The sequence below is a fragment of the Spea bombifrons genome, chromosome 5 (genome assembly GCF_027358695.1).
Source record: "Spea bombifrons isolate aSpeBom1 chromosome 5, aSpeBom1.2.pri, whole genome shotgun sequence".
Lineage (NCBI taxonomy): Eukaryota > Metazoa > Chordata > Amphibia > Anura > Pelobatidae > Spea > Spea bombifrons.
Window position 1 is genome coordinate 41,313,582 of NC_071091.1, and position 23,323 is coordinate 41,336,904.

A 23,323-nucleotide genomic window follows, 5' to 3' on the forward strand; every position below is an offset into this window, starting at 1 on the left:
AGGAAAACTACTGCAATTTGTGTGTCTTATAACTTCCTATTTTCAGCCTCAGTTGTGGTTTTACAAATAGGGATGGATGCTAGTTCTGCATTTAAATACAAGTGACCTTTCACTAGATAATAAAACACACACACCCTTGCATATTTGTTTTTTTCTGTCTTGTTGTAAAGATTATGGCCTTGCTACATAACGGAGAAGTAATATATAGTTAGTTGTATAGGCTGAAAAAAGACATGCGTCCATCAAGTTCAGCCTTTCCTATATCTGTTAATTTGTTGCTGTTGATCCAAAAGAAGGCAAAAAAACCCCAGCTTGGCTCTTTCTAATTTTGCACTAACCAGTGAAAAAAAAAAAATTCCCTGACCCCAAAATGGCAGTCAGATTTCTCCTTGATGTTAAGCTTAGGTTAACCATGTGATGACAACGTCTGTGAAGATTTAAGGGGCCATATATTTTAAACTTAGTCAACTGCTATTATGTTGGTTAAGAAAGGAAGGTTGTTACGTAGATTTGCTCCAAAGCTGGTATTGCTTGAGGTGGTTCTGGAAGATGAATAAAAACCTAGGGGGGTTATCCACAGCATTTTTATTTTCGAAAGTTAAAAAAAAAATCATAATGTAAATCCAGGAAGTGGACAACAGTCCTTAGAGCATTTCTGATTCTTGATTTGTGTGCTGGATTAAGCTTGGGGAATTTCTAGTTTTAGTTTTAAACACGTTGTAAAGCAAGGAAATTTCTGCCAGGTGGTTGACTTCTGGTAGTGCATTCAGTAAGGCCAGGGACCCAAAGGTGTTTTACAAGACGAAAATGTTATTCCATATTTAAACTGGCTATTCTAAATGCAGCTATAAGAGGATAACTACAGGTGCAACTTCAGTATGTCCTACAAAGGCATGGTTGGTTAATACATTTCCAGAAATCAAATAAGATTCTGTTCCTTGGGGTTACATTTGATACAACAGAGTACAGTTTTCTAACTTCAGTATAAATAAAGATAATGACCTTGGCAAAGTTGGATTTTTACAAACCGTAGCAACAAATTGAAGGTGTCTGCTAAAGCAACAAAGGCAAATACTTAAATGTAGATCCTAAAACAAGCGATATTCAGTCAGTCACAGATGCTGTGTTCATAAAATGGTGCTTCAGCTTGCATGCATCTTTCTAGTAGCATGATACCACAAGTATTGATAAAAACCATTCTAGTGACAGAAGCTGTTTGATCTATCATATTTTTGTAGCCCAACAGAGTAAGGACTGAGGTAAAGGAACTTCGTTTTTTGTGTGCAGAGGATGAACAAAGTAGAACATGTTGGATGACTGCATTCAGACTTCTGAAGGTAATAAGCTTCTTGGATATTATAATTTTGTGGTGTGTACTCCAATTGTTGGTAGCAGGTTAAGATGGCTGTGGTATTGAGTATGTTGAGGCTGCTTGTAGTGATCTAAAATCAATAGGTAAATTACATGATCGTTTATCTCTTGACAGCAGAAAATATACATGCCAATTACTATGGCTGGAGAGATTATAAAGGATGATGAGCCAGAGACAAGAATGTTTATTGTGCTAGGGATTTTCACCCACTTCAAGTAAACAAGGCTTTGAAGGGAGTTAAAAAATACATATTGAAAGAAAATGCTTGAAGGTACAGTTTCACCTGTACATTGTGCTTGGTATTTTTCTACCTAATATACAGATCTCTGCTGTTACTTAGCAGTCTACTACTACTACATGAGTTAAGGAAATAGCAGATTTAAAGAATTATTATACTTACCATAACACAGTGTATATGTAAAGTATTTACATATATATATATATATATATATATATATATCTGCAGTTACAGATTTCCCAAATTTGTGCTTGAATGGGTTTGAATAATTTTCAATTTGGAGCTGAGTCAAATGTCCATTTCTGTTTATTGCTTGAAAAAGAGACAATACATTAAGAGTATAATGTTTCCCCCCGCAGTATGGTATGCTGCTTTATCAGAATTACAGAATTCCCCAGCAGAAGAAAAACTTCTATACAAACTTCAGTGCAGTGGTAAGTGTGTTTTTTGTACTGGATAGAAAACATAATCCAATCATAACAGCATCTAAAAAATGATATTTATACAACATGCAGGTCCTGAATTTTATATAACATACCTATGATCTAATAGTTGTCTTTTGAATTACATCTCCATTAAGTCCACTTATTCATCTCAAAGCTCCGATTGTATGTAAAAATTAAGACTAGAGCTAATGCTTAAGAGCTGCTGCGTTTGCACACATTTTGTACGAAAGCTGGCACATGTTTTGTAAATTTCTTATGTTTATGTGAATATTAAATAGCAGTAATGTTCTTTTATTCAGAGAAGTGTGTCAGAAAATTCCTTAGTTGCAATGGATTTCTCTGGACAGACTGGAAGAGTCATTGAGAACCCCATGGAAGCACAAAGTGCTGCAATAGAAGAAGGGCATGCCTGGAGGGTAAATATTATGCTAGTCTTATGTTAGGAAAGGTTATTAAGTAGCTAATGTTTAGACAAAGCTGTAGATTTTTCAGTGCACTTATCAAAAAATATATTAGCATCCTGTCTTTAGCTTTATAAAATGTATTGGAAGGCTGTTAAGAACAGAAAACCTTACATCACAAGTACTTTACAAGTACAATTGAACATTTGATATAAATGGCATCCATTTCACAGTACTACCTAATTTAAAGCATGGTGCATAACTGACTTTCATTCCATGTAACAGTCCTCTGAAGTAGTACAATTTGGTGATTATGTTGTCCTTGTAGTCATTCATATAGCAGAATCATCTCCACAGATATTTTTCTACTATACCGTATTTGCTCGATTATAAGACGAGGTTTTTTCCAGAGCAAATGCTCTGAAAAATACCCCTCGTCTTATAATCGAGGTCGTCTTCTAATCAGACCTCATTCTGCTTCGGCCGTGCTGCTTACCGGGCTTCGATCGCAAGCAGCGTCTCTGCTGTTACCAGCAGGAAACAGGAAGCTAGCACATAACTCCTCACATAATCTACCTCCTTCCTCTGGGGGCGGGGCCAGAGAAGTTGCTCGCACAGCCGGGCCCCTGCAGAAGTCTGCGAGTGGGAGATCTGCAGTTCAGGTAAGGGGGTGGGGGGGTGGAGGGTTTGAGCGTGTCTGTGTATGTGTGATTAATGGAATGAATAAGTATTTAAATGTTTGTGAATGAGTGTGTGTGTGTGTGTGTGTGATAGCATGGATGTGTAAGGGGGGTGGGGGTGGTAGCATTGCATAGGGAGGCTGTAATCACACTTCTAACATCCCCAGGTTCCAGCATGTACTGGCTGCCTTGGCTTGATAGGAGTGTGATTGCTGTTAGCAATATACATATATATATATCTCCAGAAATGCATTTTAACCCCCTATATGCCACTCAGCCCCATGAAATGCCTTTTAACCCCCTAAAAAAACAGTTGATTCTGCTAGATGAATGACTACAAGCTTTCAATACAAGAAATCTACTATGGAGGGTGCCACCATTGTGTAATTTACTATACAGATTTTTACCTTGGTAACACTTTTGTGTAAGGGAGAAATCCTTTCTCTTCAGTCCAGCTGGTCAGTTCAACACAATGTTTTATAAAATTTAGGATAATATACCATATTGAGTGAACAGATAACTGTGTATGACATTTATTTAATCTATTTAATAGAATATTATGCATATAAACTGGTTTGCCAGTCAAGTTCACAGATGTTTTAAATGTTTTATTCATATGCTTAATAGCAGTCATAAAAATGATGAATAGTTGGCAAGATACATGTGGTTAATGTCGGTAGCATCTCTGCATTTCTTGAATGATGCTCAGTAAGCAAGATGGCAACAGAGCAAAATGTGCAACTTAATTATGGGGCAAATTTAATATTGACGCCCCTCCAATGTACTTGTACCTTAAATTTAAAAGCTAAAAGGACTCCCTAGCTCATCAAAGATCTGTACCTGGTAAGTGTCCCTCTTCCCTATTCTTATGCGTCTCTCTTTAAATGCTTGGGGTGATGTGTAAATGATAGTGGTCTACATTCATAAAAGCTACAATATTGTGTATAGAAAAGAAGGTATAGATTTAATTTAAAAAGTCATATATGTCTAATGCATATTATATATATATATATATATATATATATATATATATATAATATGCATTAGACATAAATTTTTAGCTACATAATATTACTTATCTCTTTGAAGTAAACACAGTGATTGAAATATGATTTCCACTGGTAGGTTGGTATACAATAATAATGCATGGAAACAGCATTGCAGGTATAGATCAACAGAACACACAAACCCAGCATTGGCGGTATAGATCAACTGGAAATCACATTTAAACTCAGCACTGATGGTATAGATTAAATAAACAACACATAGAAACAGCATTGCAGGTATATAAATAATGTATGGAAACATAGCATAGCAGATATGTATCAACAGAATAACACACAAACCCAGCTTTGCAAGTATAGATCAATTGGAATTCAAATAAAAACTCAGCATTAAAGGTGTAGATAAAAACCCCTAAATTACAGGCATAGATCACAGGTCGCACACCCCAAAGCAAGTCCTGGAATTAACATTGCCCACATAGATCCTGCCCAGCACCCAATTTACATGCATAGGGCTTGCCATCTTTTCCCCAAACAGCCCAGCATGAGTCAACTTTGTCCCCAAATAGCCCGGCCTGTGTTATCTTTGTCCTATAGGCTCCAAAACACTGCTTGTGCCATCTTTGCCTTTACACAAATCAATTATACGTCTATGATACACACAAACACTTTTACAGTCACTCACTAATTCATACTTTCATTCGCATAATTCATTCACACAATCATTTATTCTTTCACTCATTCACACAAATCATTTACACATATTAATTAATGCATTCTCACAAGTTCATTAATTCTCGCTCATTCAAACAATTCATCCACACATTAATTCATTTATTTGCTCTCATTCACACAATTCATCCACACATTAATTCATTCTTTTACTCATTCAGACAATGCATCTCACTCTTTATTTCAATATTCTTATTCCCCCTCTTGCCCCCTTCTCACATTCTCACAAATTCATTAATTCATACTCACTCATTTATCCACACATTAATTCAAACTCTCATGAATTGACAATTAATCCATACATTATTTCATTTTCTCACTTATTCACAAAATGCAACGCACTCTGTTTCAATATTCTTACCACCCCTTCTCACTATCTACCTCCCCTTCTCCCTATCTTCTCACTATCTACCCATTCTCCCTTCTCACTATCTATCCTCTCCCCCTTTGAAGTTCATTTACCTTGTAGAGGTAGAGCAAGGCTTCTGTCTTGCTGCTCTGCCGCGGCGCGCGCTGCTTCACTGCTGAGCGCCGGTATAGGACGTCATATTCCGGTGCTCAGCATGAAATGCCGGCACTGCGACTGTGCTAAAAGCCTCTAGAGTGAGGGTCGCCGATCAGTTGCTGAAAACTTTTTCTTGAACGACCGCTAGGCACTCCTCACGCTCCTCCACATTGTCCCAGATTGAGGCTATTAAAGACCCATTGCGGGACTGTCCCGGGCAATCCGGGACCTGTGGTCACCCTACCTCAAACGTGTTTCTTTTATCCCATTTGAGGTATGAAGATAATTTCCCCATGATTTGTGTTTCTTTTCATATGCTACTACTCTTACCATACAGTTTTCCTTTTAGACTAACACTGCATAAAATATGTTTAATTGTGGTAAAATATATATTGTGGTAAACAGAATAACACATTTTCCACTCCCCAGGCTGTCAGATTTAGTCTACACCAAAGCAGTACTTGTAAGGTTTGGTGTTTGCTAGAGAAAAAAAATTAAAAATAAAGGTTTCTTTTCAATGGTGTTTATTTAAAAAAAGAAAAATCAATAATAGTATTTGCCTTTTTTTTTTTTTTTTGCAGAAGCGTAGCTCGCGAATTAATGTCTTAGGGAGTCAAAGCCCTCTTCATTCTTCCACTCTGAGCACAGGTAAAAAAGATTAAATTGGTGGTTGAAGTCCATCTAAAGCCTTTTTGTTTTTCAATTTGTATTTATCAAAAGATGTAGTAGGCATGCTTACAGTGTGTCTTAAATTTCTTATTGTTGCTTAAGTTAACTAATTTTAAGCTTTGTTAGATACACTATATGACCAAAAGTATGTTGACGCAGAGCTATCTTACCTCTGAAATTGTTGGACATCCTGTTACAAAACCATGGGCATTACATTTTTCGCACAATTTGTGTGAAAAAAGATACAAAAAAAATTAGTACTGCAAACTTTGGCAAAGGCTGGTGGTAGAATTTTGTGCACGGAAAGGGTAAAAATTATCAGCATTTGAACTAAGTTGGTTTGTCTAGTCTTCAAAAGTATGTGGTTTGATGAGGGTAAATTGAATTAGCCGGCTTCAAACATGTCCAGATTAAGACATGGGGGCAGTAGGATCAGATGTACGTTTCAAATTAAAAAATGCGCACTTCCAAAATGTGGTGTTTGTTCTTCCAAACAACCCAGCAAACTCATGCATGTGCACTGTACTCTGTCTCACTTTGACAGTACACTAAGGGTAGTAGTAGAATAAATGTATGGAAAGGGTTAAAATTCCAGCATTTGAAATACCTGGCGTGTCTAGTTTTCAAAAATAAACGGCTTGATGGGGTACATTGCATTGGTAGGCTTTGAAGTCCGAAATAGCACATGGGGTATAATGACCAGATTTTGAAAAAGAAAAAAAAAAAATTGAAACAGCAAAATACTAGGGCAGCAACAACTAACTGATAAAATTTAAAATAATGAAAATTGTTGTCAACGATTTTCATTATCGATTAGTTTAATCGATTTTATCGAATATGAGATGAGGGGGGATTTAGCACAAAAGCTCTGAAATATACCCCTTGTCTTATAACACTAAGTTCCAGATTGCCTGCAGCGCTGCAGGGGACCCGGGTCCTCCTCTCGGGCAGCGGGTGAACGTCTGCGCGATGATCGCACCATGGTGACATGACCTTCCGGTGTTCAGTCCGCTACAGTCCTCCACTTCCGCTGGGGCTTCTATGATGGAGCACCTGACCTTTTCGGTGTTCAGTCATAGAAGCGCCAGCGAAAAGTTCCGGGCAGCAACAGAGGTTTGCATCGCGCATCGTGCAGACGTCCACCAGCCGTCCCCACTAGACACCAGGGAGACACCAGCAATTTATTTGCTACATTTAACACAAGCCTTTGCATATGTTTATACACAAGCTTTATACATTTCTTAAATATGGGATTTTGGTTTTTCTCTTTTCTAGTAATTCATAGAACACAACACTGGTTCCATGGCAGAATCTCTAGAGAGGAGTCACAAACTATAATTAAACAACAAGGGCTCGTGGATGGGTAAGAAAATTCTATGTGTAGAACATGTATTCTGTGCAGTGAGAATACATTGATTTAACAATTGTTGGATTTCTGTTCTATTTATTTGCTTCATCCTATATGCTATTAGGAAGGAAGCACCCTTAACTCCAAGCACCTTGGTGTGCCCACCAGATGTATTCATTTGCATATTACTGAAAACGCTTTTACAGAAAATCTTGTTCTAAAGTAATAGAAATTTTAAAAAAATCAATCCAAACGTTAAACACAAACAAGCACAAGTCAAGGGGTCCTACAAATAAAATTCAGTGTAATATACACTTACTGGCCAATTTATTAGGTACACCTTACTATACTAGGTAGGACCCTCTTTTGCCTTCAGAACTGCCTTCATTCTTCATGGCATACTTACTACCAGGTGCTGGAAACATTCCTTAGAGATTTTAGTCCATATGGATATGATGGCATCGCACATTTGCTGCAGATTTGTCAGCTGCACATCCATGATGCGAATCACCCGTTCTACCACATCCCATAGGTACTCTATTGGATTGAGATCTGGTGACTGTGGAGGCCATTGGAGTACAGTGAACTCATTGTTATATTCAAGACACCAGTTGGAAATGATGTGAGCTTTGTGACATGGTGCAGTATCCTGCTGGAAGTAGCCATCAGAAGATGGGTACACTGTGGTCATAAAGGACATGTCAGCAGCAATACTCAGGCTGTCGCGTCTAAACAATGCTCAATTGGTACTAAGGGGCCCAAACTCTGCCAAGAAAATGTCCCCCACACCATTACACCACCACCAGCCGTTGATACAAGGCAGGATGGACACTGCGTTCAAGTTGTTTACGCCAAAGTCTGACCCTCCCATCTGAATGTCACAGCTGGAATCAAGACTCGTCAAACCAGACAACGTTCTTCTAGTCTTCTATTGTCCAATTTGGTGAGTCTGTGCAAATTGTAGCCTCAGTTTCCTGTTCTTCGCTGACAGGAGTGGCACTCGGTGTGGTCTTCTGCTGCTCTAACCCATCTGCTTCAAGGCTCTACGTGTTGTGCATTCAAAGATGGTATTCTGCATACCTTGGTTGTAACAAATAGTTATTTGAGTTACTGTTGCCTTTCAGTCATCTCATACCAGTCTGCTTATTGTCCTCTGACCTCTGACATCAACCAGGCATTTTCATCCACAGAACTGCCACTCACTGGATATCTTCTCTTTTTCTGACCATTTTCTGTAAACCCTAGAGATGGTTGTGTGTGAAAATTCCAGTAAATACGCAGACCAGCCGTCTGGCACCAACCACCATGCCAAGTTCAAAGTCACTTAAATCCCCTTTCTTCCCCATTCAGATGCTTGGTTTGAACTTCAGAAAATTGTCTTCACCATGTCTACATACCTAAATGCATTGCGTTGCTGCCATATGATTGGCTGATTAGCTATTTGTGTTAACAAGCAATTGAACAGGTGTACCTAATAAAGTGGTCAGTAAGTGTAAAATTAAATATCCAAACAATGCCTGTGAATAACTGTTTCTCCTAAAGATGAGGAAGTGCTGAATAATTGAATAAGCGCTGTAGCTCAATGTTGGTTAATGGACAGCAGTCTAAAATTTTAGTGTCTGACCCCAAAAAAAGTATTCTGCAATTAAGAAGTTTAATCACGGTTTCAGCCAAACTGATGCGCAAACATTTTGTAACCATTTTTTATTGATTAGTTGAATTTAAAAGTTGATTATCATTATTATATATGTATTTTTGCATTAATTATATGACCCAATCACTTCACATACAGGGAATTTATCCCTGCTACACAAGCCCCCCCCCCAAAAAAAAACAATAAGGGATTTCCTTATGTATGAATCTAAATCAATTTGAGTTCTCTGTAATGTCAAGGGCACTTTTTGAAAAAATTGTAAAATGCAACACTGTTTCCATTGTACCTATTTAGTTAAAGTATCAGTTTCTCAGGTGGTCAACTGGTTATGTTGAAATTTTAAAGGATGTCATTGCTCAAAGTTACAACAGTAGCAATGAAATAATCCCGTCCCCTCGAGATATGCTGCCACTCTGTCCCGTCCCCTCGAGATATGCTGCCACTCTGTCCCGCCCCCCCCCGAGATATGCTGCCACTCTGTCCCCTCCAGATATCCCCCCACCCTAGACTTACCAAATCAGACTCCGTGGTGTCTAGCGGGGCCGGAGGGGGACATCTGCACGATATGCCTTCACAACTTCTGGTGCCGGCACTTCCGCCGGGTGAAGTGCCGGCAATGGAGATTGTTAAAGCACATCGCGCAGACGTGTTATATATATATATATATATATATATATATATATATATATATATACCGTATTGGCTCGGATATAGGCCGCCCCCGTATATAGGCCGCACCCTAAAAGTTTGGTGCTTTTTTAAAGAAAAAGTTTTTTTTCTTTAAAAAAGCACCAAAAAAAACATGCTGCCACTCTGTCTCCCCCCCCCGAGATATGCTGCCACTGTCCTCCCTCCCCGAGATATGCTACCACTGTCCTCCTCCCCCCCCCGATATGCTACCACTGTCCTCCCTCCCCCCCCCGATATGCTACCACTGTCCCCCCCCGATATGCTACCACTGTCCTCCCCCCCCCGAGATATGCTGCCACTGTCCACCTCTGCCCCCCCCTCCTCGACTTACCGGAGCAGACTCCCGGGTGTCTTGCGGGGCCGGCGAGGGACATCTACGCAATACGCATCTACGCAATACCGGTACCGGAAGTTGCATACGCGTATTGCGTAGATGTCTCCCGCCGGCCCCGCAAGAAACCCGGGCGTCTGCTCCGGTAAGTCGGGGGTGGGCAGAGGTAAAACGCTTAGACAACCTCCCGTGCCGGCACCCCCCCCCGTGGGAAGTGCTGGCAGGGGAGGCTGTCTGAGCGTATCGGGGAGTAGGATACGGGTCCCCTGCACCACTGCGGATCCCCGCAGCGGTGCAGGGGACCCGTATCCTACTCCCGCTGCCTGCCCGGCGCCCGGGACTGCATGTCCCGGGCGTCGGGCGCTAGACCCCGAATATAGGCCGCACCCCCACTTTAAAAACTTAAAGTGGGGGAAAAAAGTGCGGCCTATATTCGAGCCAATACGGTATATATATATATATATATATATATATATATATATAATATATTACAGTGGGGCAAAAAAGTATTTAGTCAGCCACCAATTGTGCAAGTTCTCCCCCTTACAAAGATGAGAGAGGCCTGCAATTTTCACCATAGGTACACTTCAACTACGAGAGACAGACAAAGTCCATAAATCACATTGTCTGATTTTTAAAGAATTTATTTGCAAATTATGGTGGAAAATAAGTATTTGGTCAATAACAAAAGTTCATATCAATACTTTGTTATATACCCTTTGTTGGCAATGACAGAGGTCAAACGTTTTCTGTAAGTCTTCACAAGGTTTTCACACACTTTTGCTGGTATTTTGGACCATTCCTCAATGCAGATGTCCTCTAGAGCAGTGATATTTTGGGGGTGTCGCTGGGCAACACGGACTTTCAACTCCCTCCAAAGGTTTTCTATGGGGTTGAGATCTGGAGACTGGCTAGGCCACTCCAGGACCTTGAAATGCTTCTTACGAAGCCACTCCTTCGTTGCCCGGGCGGTGTGTTTGGGATCTTTGTCATGCTGAAAGACCCAGCCACGTTTCATCTTCAATGTCCTTGCTGATGGAAGAAGGTTTTCACTCAAAATCTCATGATACATGGCCCCATTCATTCTTTCCTTTACATGGATCAGTCGTCCTGGTCTCTTTGCAGAAAAATGGTGCAACTCAGCTTTCTTTCTCCTCCAAACACGGCGAGTTGAGTTTCTACCAAAAAGTTCTACCTTGGTTTCATCTGACCATATGACATTTGTCCAATCCTCTTCTGGATCATCCAAATGCTCTCTAGCAAACTTCAGACGGGCCCGGACATGTACTGGCTTAAGCAGGGGGACACGTCTGGCACTGCATGATTTGAGTCCCTGGCGGCGTAGTGTGTTACTGATGGTAGCCTTTGTTACTTTGATCCCAGCTCTCTGCAGGTCATTCACTAGGTCCCCCCGTGTGGTTCTGGGATTTTTGCTCACCGTTCTTGTGATCATTTTGACACCACGGGGTGAGATCTTGCGTGGAGCCCCAGATCGAGGGAGATTATCAGTGGTCCTGTATGTCTTCCATTTTCGAATGATTGCTCCCACAGTTGATTTCTTCACACCAATCTGCTTGCCTATTGCAGATTCAGTCTTCCCAGCCTGGTGCAGGTCTACAATTTTGTTTCTGGTGTCCTTCAACAGCTCTTTGGTCTTGGCCATAGTGGGGTTTGGAGTGTGACTGTTTGAGGTTGTGGACAGGTGTCTTTTATACTGATAAGTTCAAACAGGTGCCATTAATACAGGTAAAGAGTGGAGGACAGAGGAGACTCTTAAAGAAGATGTTACAGGTCTGTGAGAGCCAGATATCTTGCTTGTTTGTAGGTGGCCAAACTAATTTTACCGAGGAATTTACCATTTAGAAATCCTACAATGTGGCGGGAAATTCATTAGAAATCCTCCAATGTTGCGGGATGACGTAGACGCGCACGGGGGAGGAGCGCGTGAGAGGCGAGCAGGAGCAAGGCGCGATAGGAGTTGCTGTACCTACCAGGAATCGGAGGTTGAGGCGGAGGATGCGGTTCTAACCGGACGGAGGAAGGCTGTCTACTGCTGACTACCGGCGCTTGTTAAAGCCTGAGAGCGATCGGTGTTGGCGGAGGTGAGGAGGGTCGAGGTGCGGACGCGCAGACGTGGAGACGAGGAAAGATATGGAAAGATATGCAATTAACATTGCCCAGAACATATTTATGCAGTAGTGGATATGAACATTCATAATATGTAAACTGGATTAATAATAATATATAGACGGAATCTGAGCTGAACCTGAAAGGGAGAGGAAGAAGGAAGGACAATAATAACAAAAAATAAATAAACGAAAAAAAATAATAACTTTGAATAATACTCCGCAAGATATAAATCTACATCCAGATATATTCTCTTTTATTAAGATGGCCTCGAAAAAAGAAGAACCAAAATATAAAAAAAGGGAAAAGAGGGAAATGGAACCAAAAAAAGATAAAAAGATCACAGCCTTATTTTCACCTCAGGCCTCTAAAAGGCTGGAGGAATCACTATATTTGTCAGAAATTACAGTTGATGAACAAGGAAGACAATCCTTAAGCCCTGGCGCACAAGTATCACAAATGATTACTAAAGATTACCTCCAGCAATGTATGGAAACACAGCTTAATCTTTTCAAAGAAGAAATTTCGAAGCTACATAAAGACTGGAAAGATGAATATAAAAGAATGGATGACCGCTTAAAATTAAATGAACAAAAAGCGGAATATTTGGAATACGAGATAAACACTATTAAAGATGAATTAAGCTGAAAAGAGAGCATGATCAAGGACCTTGAACAAAGACTGATAGATACAGAGGATAGATCACGCAGGAAGAATATAAGGATCCGCGGTATCTCAGAGGACATAAAACAAGAATCTATGAGAGAATATTTACAAGAACTGTTTAACCCCTTGACTGCTAACGACGGCATGGTGCCGTCGCTAGCAGTCCCAGTCAGGTGCTAACGACGGCACCATGCCGTCGCTAGCACTCTCCTACCTTTATGGAGGTCTGTTGACCCCCATCACCACCTACCCCGGCGATCTGCCCCTCACACTGAAGGGCATCACCGGGGCCTCCCGATCAGGCCGGTGACGGCACGCGCAATGACGCGATGACGTCACCGCGCAACTTTATTAATAACTGACAATTGTCAGTTAAAGCGGTATGGGGGCATGCGGCTTAGATGCCTGTATCTCAGGCATCTAAGCAGCTACAGACCCCCAACATATACCATTGGAAAGGTAATCACCTCACCTTTCCAATGGTATAATGCTTGTGAAAAGAATAAAAAATATTAAGTTAAAAAAATAAAATGTACAAAAAAATTATTTGGGGGCCTCTAAAGGCAGATAAATAAAGATCAAAATTGCCTAGAGACCCCCAAATTAAATTATCTAAACATAAACAAGTTTAACTTAAAAAAAAAAAAAGTTTAAGTATTCTAGCTAAATGTTACCACAGTGATCATATAGCTATGAAAAGTCACATTCCCTTGTAAGGGGAAAGAATGGTGTGTGCGTCTGTGAGTGAATGTATGGAAAGTAGGGTGTGTGCGTCTGCGAGTGAATGAAGATATGAAAGGCTTGTGAATGGTCAGTAATTAGGGTTGAAGCCTTGACGTGGCATTACTGCTCACGTAAGAAGTTAAATTATGGCACAAAAAGTACATATTTGCAAAAACTACACCCCTTGGCGCATCAAATGAGGGGCTACATGTGTTTCTAGTACAAACCTGGAGTGCGCAAGACACAAATGAACATGTCGCTATGGTTAGAAAAAACATTTTCTAGCCAAAGCGACACATTCCATCATTATTTGTGTACTTTATGTACCCTAATTTAACTTCCCAGATGTCTAGACCACTTTAACTTCAGATATGGCAGATTGGAGAATCTTGTTAAAAATTGTCTTAAAACATTTAGGGGTGATGCCTGCAATTAGACAGCTCTAGACAGCTGGAAAGTTAAATTATGGTACATAAAGTATACATTTTCATAAACTACACCCCTTGGCGCATCAAATGAGGGGCTGCATGTATTAGTAGCACAAGACTGGAGTGCGCAAGACATAAATGAACTTGGCGCTTTTAACTTTATTTATTTTTATTTTTAGAAGTGTGATATTCACTTATTTGTTGTGCATGTCAGATTTGTGATACAAATACAAATAAGACCTCATTTGCTGCGGCTGGGGGTTTAGTTTCTAAAAATATATAGTTTTGTTGGCACATTTTAACATCCCAGGCAGCTAGAGCTGTTTAATTGACGCCAGCCATGCATTAAATGTAAAGATGTCTTTTGTGATAGTCTAATACATTTTACTTTTAGCAATAAAATATTAGAAAAACACAGTTACTTTTCTCAATTTCTGTTTATTTTAGACCGGTTACCTACTACAAATATTTAGCAGCACAGCTTTTGATATTAAAGTTTAGAAAAATAAAATTACAAACTAGTTTTTATTGAGTCGGAAATGAAAAATTACACTTTTTTCCCTTTTTTGGCTATATTTTGCAAACCTAATGAGACATACACATATAAATCTGCTGGGTGTGCTGAAAAAAACAATATATGGCTTGTATAGTTTATTCCCTAGAAATTTACTTCTAAACGCGTTTAAACGTGAGATGCACCAAAATGGCGAAAACCAGCTTAGCACCAGGGTGGGAAATGGCTTAGCAGCCAAGGGGGTTAAAGAAATGGATATTTCAGGAACAATAAGAGAAGAGGAATTGGAAAGAATACATAGAACGTTTAAACCGAAGAATATCGCAGAATCAATACCACGAGATATAATTGTACGCTTCTCAACCTTCTATACACGTCAAAAAATTTTAAAAACATCAAGGAACTTTATTTCTAAAAAGGACAAATTTAAAAATCTACTCTTTTTCCAGGACTTATCTACACATACAAGACAAAAAAGAATGGAGTTTAAAGAAGTGGCTAAGATCCTCAGACCGTAAAATTAATTATAACTGGAGTTTCCCAGTTAAAATGATTATTAGAACGGGAAAACAATTAAGATGTCCACTGTTGAAGAAGTGAAGCAATGGTTAAATGATAATCCTATGTCAATTAGTACAGCATGTTATTAAGGAAAGGATATTTTTTTTTTTTCCCCTTTCCTCTCACATGATATTTGATAGAATGATTATAACAATGAATTGGGTTAATATCTTTATATAATTTCAAAGGAGATATATACTATGGAGATATATACTATGGGGAATACATAGAATTTTGTCCCATTTAGATAGATATTGAAGATAATAGAATAGTAGATAATTACTGAAAGTTATTTACCTAAACAAAATGGGTTTAGACACTCCACGGGATTTAGTTATTAGAATGATAGGATGATTACAAAAGGAATGGGTTGAATAATTTTACTTAATTGAATATTACATACACAAGTGAGATTGGAAGGACATAGACACACAGTAAATATCACAAAAAAAACACAGTATGGTATGTGTCAGTTATATAGATATTGGAAATAACGGAATAATAGAAACTTAGGGGAAGCCATCTATTCTAGCGAAATGGGTCAAGATATACATCATGGGAAATTATTTACCAGGACGTTAGAGTGGCTATAATAAGGTATGGTGTGAATATCTCCATTGAATTGAAAGAGATAAATATTAGGGTGAGTAGTAGGATATAGGCGCACAATACACATAAGATACACAGAATGTTATGCATTAGTTTGGGATATTATTTAAATGAAATGGGTCGAGATACACATTCCGGGTAAATGTTTTTTTTTTTTTGTTTTTTTTTGTTTTTCCCCTTTCCATACAAGATGGATACTATTTGACTCCTGCTATGCGTCTCATCTTAGGTGGACGTACTGTAACTCCGGCTAAATTTTGGGGTTTTTTTTCCTACCGGTGTAACGAGTACAATGGTGTTCACCTTAATGTATAATTGTAAGGGTTGTATGAGTGAGTTTTATATGAGTCAAGTGAATGTGTGGAGTATGGAAAAGAATGACCGGGCGTTTCTAAAATGGGTAATCCTATGGCGTAATAATAATAAATATGATAGGGAAAAGGGATGATTTGATTAAAATAACCACACTGAATGTACAAGGCCTTAACCTTCCATATAAGAGACACTCCTTATATGACTACATAATTAAAGAGCGTATCGATGTGTGCTGTATCCAGGAAACACATTTGAAAAGTAGTGATATACACAGATTAAATAATAAGAAATATACAGTAATAGAATATTATAAACGGGAAGTTGCTATTTTAATATCTCACAATATTAAAACGGAGGTTATTTATAAACAAAAGGATTTAGCCGCTAGGTTTGTCTTTATAGTATGTAAACTAGATGATAAAGTATTTTCTATGTTAAATGTTTATGCCCCAAATAATAAACAGATACGTTTCCTTAACACCACACTACAAAAAATACAGAAATTTATACAGGGAACATTTATGTGTTTGGGTGATTTCAACTGTGTGTTAGATTATGATTGTGATAGTACAAGTACTCGGAAACCTAAAGGATCTAATCAGATTAGGATGTCAAAAGCTTTCCAGGAAACGTTAGGAAAAAATGAATTATATGATATATGGAGATCTATAAGACCTTTTGATAAAGATTACTTATTTTTCGCAACGTCATAATGTATTTACACGGATAGACCTGATTCTAACTAATGCTAAATCGTTAAAAGAGTGCAAAAAATATCGATAGGAAATGCTGCTTGGTCTGATCATGACCCTGTCTGCCTCGAGATAAATAAAAAGTACAAACGGAACTTACAGCCTTGGAGACTTAATGAATACTCCCTATTAAAGATGGTCTAGAATTTATTACACAGAAGACTGCCCAGTTCTTTCAGGAAAACCTCACTAATGACACTAGTTTGGGAAACGTATGGGCAGCATATAAATGTGTCATGAGAGGTTACCTGATCAAGAGAGATGTTCAGAATAGAACGAAAAGAAACGAAAAATTATCCGACTTATATATCTCGCTTAATAATTTAAAAAGGAAAAGCGGAGAGAATCCTAATGAGTATGACATTTCGAACATGATTAAAATAAAAAAAAAAGATTGAGGAACGCCTTTTAAACATAACAAATTGTAACCTAATTAAAATGAAACAAAAATTCTATTACTCTGGGAATAGAGCAGAAAAACTTCTTACCAACCAACTAAAAAAAAGAAAATTAAAAGCCAGAATTTATAAAATTAAAAATGGTAATGACTATGTATTTAGTCCTGAAGATATAGGGTGAGCTTTTGGAGAATTGTATTCTAATTTATATAATATCCCAGCTCAAAATCAAGATAGGGAACAAATTAGAAAATATTTATTAGATTCAAAGTTACCAAAAATCTCAGAGGATTTAGCAGAACAAATGCATACCCCTTTTTCAGAGAATGAAGTCTGCAGGGCAATAAAAGCATTAAAAATACACAAAGCCCTAGGCCCAGATGGGTACACAGCCCTGTTTTATAAGAAATTAGTAAAACAATTGTCACCCCATCTGAGTAATATATTTAATGATATTCGGACAATGAAGATATTTCCAAATGGGATGTTAGAAGCAACTATCATTCCCATTCTTAAAACAGGGAAAGATGAGGCATATACATCAAATTATAGACCTATCTCCTTAATCAATATCGATACAAAAATATATTCAGCAATACTGGCCGAGAGATTAAAGATGATATGCCCCCAGATAATACATCGAAATCGAACCGGATTTGTGAAGGGAAGACAATCTAATGATAACGTACGAAAAATTATTGATTTGGTAGAATTTGTCTCCTCTTATAAAGTGCCATCATTGTTTCTGGCCCTGGACGCCGAGAAGGCTTTTGATAGGGTTAATTGGTTGTTCCTTGAAGAAACATTGTATGCATATGGCTTCAAGAGGGGGTTTATTGATTCAATACTGTCATTGTATTCCAATCCGACTGCGAAGGTGATAGGACAAGGTTTTAGCTCTAACTAGATCAAAATATATAATGGCACCAGGCAGGGATGCCCCTTATCACCCCTTTTATATATTCTTACCGTTGAACCCTTTGCATCTAGGATCAGAAATAATAAAGAAATTAGAGGTTTGATTATCGGAAATGTTGAAAATAAGATAAGTTTATATGCAGATGATATATTAATTTCTATGTACGACCCTGTAAATCGTAAACTGACGCAGGAAATTATAAATTTTAGTAAGTTTTCCAATTACAAATTAAATACAAAAAAGACCCAAGCAGTTATAGTGAACCTGGCGGAACAGATAAGTAAGATTAGAAAGAGAATATGATTTCATATGGGAGACTACAAAATTTGAATATTTAGGAATTATTATTCCATTTAAGATAACCCAAATTATAGATATTAACTATGGGAAACTCCGTGATCAATTAATACGACAAATAGCAGATTGGAAAGGGTTGTTTATATCATGGATGGGCAGGATGAATGTAGTAAGATCATACATAATTCCAAAATGGTTTCATTTATTGCGAATGATCCCTATTAAACTTCCTTCTCTGTGGATCCAAATGTTCCAAAAAAATATTGAAAAATTCATATGGGTAGACAAAAAACCTAGAATATCCAAAAAAAATGTATATGCTAGTAAAACCAAAGGAGGACTAAATGTACCATGCCTAGAAAGATATGTTAAGGCTAGTATATTAACACATATAATGAAGTTACAATATAAAAACAGCCATAAAGAGGATTGGTTCCTTGTGGAACAAGAACTGACAGGAATGGCAAACTTAGAATGCCTATTATGGAAACATCAAGATTGTACAAAATTAATTATAAATACTTTACCTATCTCTTTAAAAAGTGCTATAGAGTTTTGGACCCTTTTTAAACACCGAGTGGGCCTGAATAATAAAATAATAACATCTGCCCTTTTGGAATCTCTTCAAATTAACATTCGACAATTAAGTCTTAAAAACTGGGATAATTTTAGAAACATGAGAATAAATGATATATACACTCTAAATAAGATAAATTCTTTCTCCTGCCTGAAAGAAGATTTTAAGTTGGATAATTCTGAATTTTTCAATGTATATAGAATAAGTCATTATCTAAAAACTCATCTATATGAGGGAGGAAAATCAGAGATGCGCCATAAGATAATGGACATGTTCTCTTTAGAAATAATTAATAGTGGTATGAGGAAGTGGTATCTATTATTCGAAGAAATAGAAAAACCAGTAGAAAATTGTGCTTTAAAATCTTGGCAACAGGATCTACATTCCCAAGTGGATCAGGAAAACTGGATAAAGAGTTTAGCGGAAGTTAGTAAATTTACACATTCTTTAAATATGATAGAACTCCACTACAAGATTATTTTAAGATGGTACATGACCCCTGAGAAATTGGCTAAATTTAACCATAATACCTCCGCCATATGTTGGAGATGTGGGTTGGTAAAGGGCACCTATGTGCATATTTGGTGGAGCTGCAACCTATTACAACACACTTGGAAGGAATTATTTGAGATTATATCGGATACTTTGAACAGCTATATAAATCCTATGCTCAATAAAGCCTTGTTACATTTGAATTTGATTAACATCTCTACTAATCAAAAAGCTCTGATTATCCAATGTTTACTGGCCATGAAAATAATTATAGCTAGACATTGGTTACAAAAAAGATCAATTAGTATAGATCATGTTATAAATCAAATTAATTATCAATGTGTGATGGAACGGGGTTTCTATCAAGCGCAACAGAAACTATACAAATTCTATAAAGTGTGGAGACCTTGGCTGGCTAAATACCCCGACCTTTATTGAGGCTATAGGTATAAAGGGACAATAATTTATATATGTAAATTATGTAAAGACACACCCGAAGTGATGACCGGAAGGGATGAATGGTATGATTGGATAGTATGATAGTGGTAAAACCCTCTCTGTTTTATATTTCTATGTATTTATTATTTTTCTTTCCTATTTTCTTGTTTTCTTTGTTGTTCTATTGGGACAGGAGACCAGAAGATATCTTATGAATAATCTGGCCAACTTGCCCAAGATGTAATGGAGTTTGTAGCGGCAGTAATAATATTAAGATATATATATATGTGGATGTTGAAATGATTGTTAATGTCTTACTGAAGTCGATTAAGAGTCTGCCGCTTGTTAATTTATGTTTGATAATAAAAAAAAAAAAAAAGAAATCCTACAATGTGATTTCCTGTATTCTTTCCCCCCATTCTGTCTCTCATAGTTGAAGTGTACCTATGGTGAAAATTACAGGCCTCTCTCATCTTTTTAAGTGGGAGAACTTGCACAATCGGTGGCTGATTAAATACTTTTTTGCCCCACTGTGTGTGTATATGTATATATATGTGTATATATATATATATATATATATATATATATATATATATACACTGCTCAAAATAATAAAGGGAACGTTTAAACAACACAATGTAACTCAAAGTTAATCACACTTCTGTGAAATCACACTGTCCACTCAGGAAGCAACACTGATTTACAATCAATTTCACATGCTGTTGTGCAAATGGAACAGACAACAGGTGGAAATTATAGGCAATTAGCAAGACACCCCCAATAAAGGAGTGGTTCTGCAGGTGGTTCCTATGCTTCCTGGCTGATGTTTTGGTCACTTTTGAATGCTGGCGGTGCTTTCACTCCAGTGGGAGCATGAGACGGAGTCTACAACCCACACAAGTGGCTCAGGTAGTGCAGCTCATCCAGGATGGCACATCAATGCGAGCTGTGGCAAGAAGGTTTGTTGTGTCTGTCAGCATAGTGTCCAGAGAATGGAGCCGCTACCAGGAGACAGGCCAGTACATCAGGAGACGTGGAGGAGGCCGTAGGAGGGCAACAACCCAGCAGCAGGACCGCTACCTCCGCCTTTGAGCAGGAGGAGCACTGCCAGAGCCCTGCAAAATGACCTCCAGCAGGCCACAAATGTGTCCACTCAAACGGTCAGAAACAGACTCCATGAGGGTGGTATGAGGGCCCGACGTCCACAGGTGGGGGTTGTGCTTACAACACAACACCATGCAGGACGTTTGGCATTTGCCAGAGAACACCAGGATTGGCATATTTGCCACTGGCGCCCTGTGCTCTTCACAGATGAAAGCAGGTTGACACTGAACACATGTGACAGACGTGACAGAGTCTGGAGACGCCGTGGAGAACGTTCTGCTGCCTGCAACATCCTCCAGCATGACCGGTTTGGTGGTGGGTCAGTAATGGTGTGGGGTGGCATTTCTTTGGGGGGGCCGCACAGCCCTCCATGTGCTTGCCAGAGGTAGCCTGACTGCTGTTAGGTACAGAGATGAGATCCTCAGACCCCTTGTGAGACCATATGCTGGTGCAGTTGGCCCTGGGTTCCTCCTAATGCAAGACAATGCTAGACCTCATGTGGCTGGAGTGTGTCAGCAGTTCCTGCAAGAGGAAGGCATTGATGCTATGGACTGGCCCGCCCGTTCCCCAGACCTGAATCCGATTGAGCACATCTGGGACATCATATCTCGCTCCATCCACCAACGCCACGTTGCACCGCAAACTGTCCAGGAGTTGGTGAATGCTTTAGTCCAGGTCTGGGTGGACATCCCTCAGGAGACCATCCGCAACCTCATCAGGAGCATGCCCAGGCGTTGTAGGGAGGTCATACGGGCACGTGGAGGCCACACACGCACTACTGAGCCTTATTGTGACTTGTTTTAAGGACATTACATCAAAGTTGGATCAGCCTGTAGTGTGGTTTTCCATTTTGATTTTGAGTGTGACTCCATATCCAGACCTCCATGGGTTGATAAATTTGATTTCCATTGAGAATTTTTGTGTGATTTTGTTGTCAGCACATTCAACTATGTAAAGAAGTATGTCATACGATTAGTTCATTCATTCAGATCTAGGATGTGTAATCTTAGTGTTCCCTTTATTATTTTGAGCAGTGTATGTGTGTATATATATATATATGTGTGTGTATATATATATATATATATTTTTTTTATCTGTAGCTAAATCACGCTTATGTGTTGCTTTGGATTTTTCAGTGCCGGTTATGTGTAGCAGTATACAAAGTCACCGAAATTTGTTCAACGTAATTTCCAGAATACCCCACATGCATAGGTTAATAAACCTACAAGCTACAGGGTATGAATCAAAATGGGACCAATACTTTTAACAAATTTTTTTTTTTTTTTTTTTATGGCCCTATGTTTCATTTGGTTTTAGTAGCCTCCAGTTCAACATAACAACTATAGGTATGTATTTATATACGCAATCAACCCAGGTTGTGTTGCTAAGAGCATTTGAACACTTGTCATGCAGCCACTTGACCACTGGTCAATGCCAAAGTTGGCCATAGCTAAAAGTTTCTGCGCTTTTTTCAAATGCCATTCCACGTTGCTTAAGATTTTTTGCACAGGTTATGTGCAAGGTTATTAAGGAATGGTCTGAGAACAGTTTGTAGATGAAGACCTTGAATTTTGAATACATTGAACATGCACTGTTTTCGTTCTTTTAGGCTTTTCATTCTTCGTGATAGCCAGAGCAATCCAAAGGCTTTTGTGCTTACACTGTGCCACCACCAGAAAATCAAGCATTTCCAGATATTACCGGTAAGCGCTTAGCATCATTAAGAGCGATGGAGCGATAACATTTGATCGTAATTTTTATAATTTGTATTTTATCTAGATAAGTTTCCACACCCACAAAAAACTATGCATTTCATACTACGTTTGTGCACTGCTCAGTTTTTTTTCCCCCCCAGACATGTTAAAAAAATCTTTGGAAATAAACATTACTATCGTATTTGCTTTTTGGCATTAAAACACAAGAGTGGAGTTTGGCATACACAGAGAGCCAATCTCACGTATGCCAATCTGCCCCCCTGATATCCCTTATACCCCCCTATATGCCCCCCCTGTCATGATTAACTCATATAATGTAGTGGGTGCATGGAAGGGTAAACCAGCAGAGGTGGTTAGTTTCTTTGTTTAAGCATTCAATGAGTTAATCTGAGCTTGATTTAAATGTGTTTCTTTGTGCATGCCCTTTGAATCTGTTCTGGCTAGAGGTGTCATCTTCCCAAAGGACCCCTGTGGTGATTCATGGCCTAACTGATAAGGACCCTGAGTTATAGGAATTCCATTCCTATCTTAAGTGGAGGGGTTTCCATCACCTTTACCCTACCATAACTTACTGGCACATAAAAGTATTATTAAACACTCATCCACAGACACCAGACA

At 38.6% G+C, this 23,323-nt stretch overlaps 1 protein-coding gene across 3 annotated transcripts in view; it reads left to right on the forward strand.

Annotated features, from left to right (window-relative positions):
• Window positions 1–23,323, forward strand: part of GRB10 (growth factor receptor bound protein 10) — a 260,061-nt gene that overhangs the window by 232,539 nt on the left and 4,199 nt on the right. For 2 of the 3 annotated variants that reach the window (XM_053468138.1, XM_053468139.1), the window contains exons 11-16: window positions 1,239–1,337; window positions 1,970–2,044; window positions 2,356–2,472; window positions 5,960–6,026; window positions 7,323–7,410; window positions 22,600–22,693. In XM_053468138.1, coding sequence (XP_053324113.1) covers window positions 1,239–1,337; window positions 1,970–2,044; window positions 2,356–2,472; window positions 5,960–6,026; window positions 7,323–7,410; window positions 22,600–22,693 — 540 coding nt within the window. Of the gene's footprint in view, window positions 1–1,238; window positions 1,338–1,969; window positions 2,045–2,355; window positions 2,473–5,959; window positions 6,129–7,322; window positions 7,411–22,599; window positions 22,694–23,323 lie in introns of those variants that run through there. The other variant, XM_053468140.1, reaches the window with a different exon arrangement.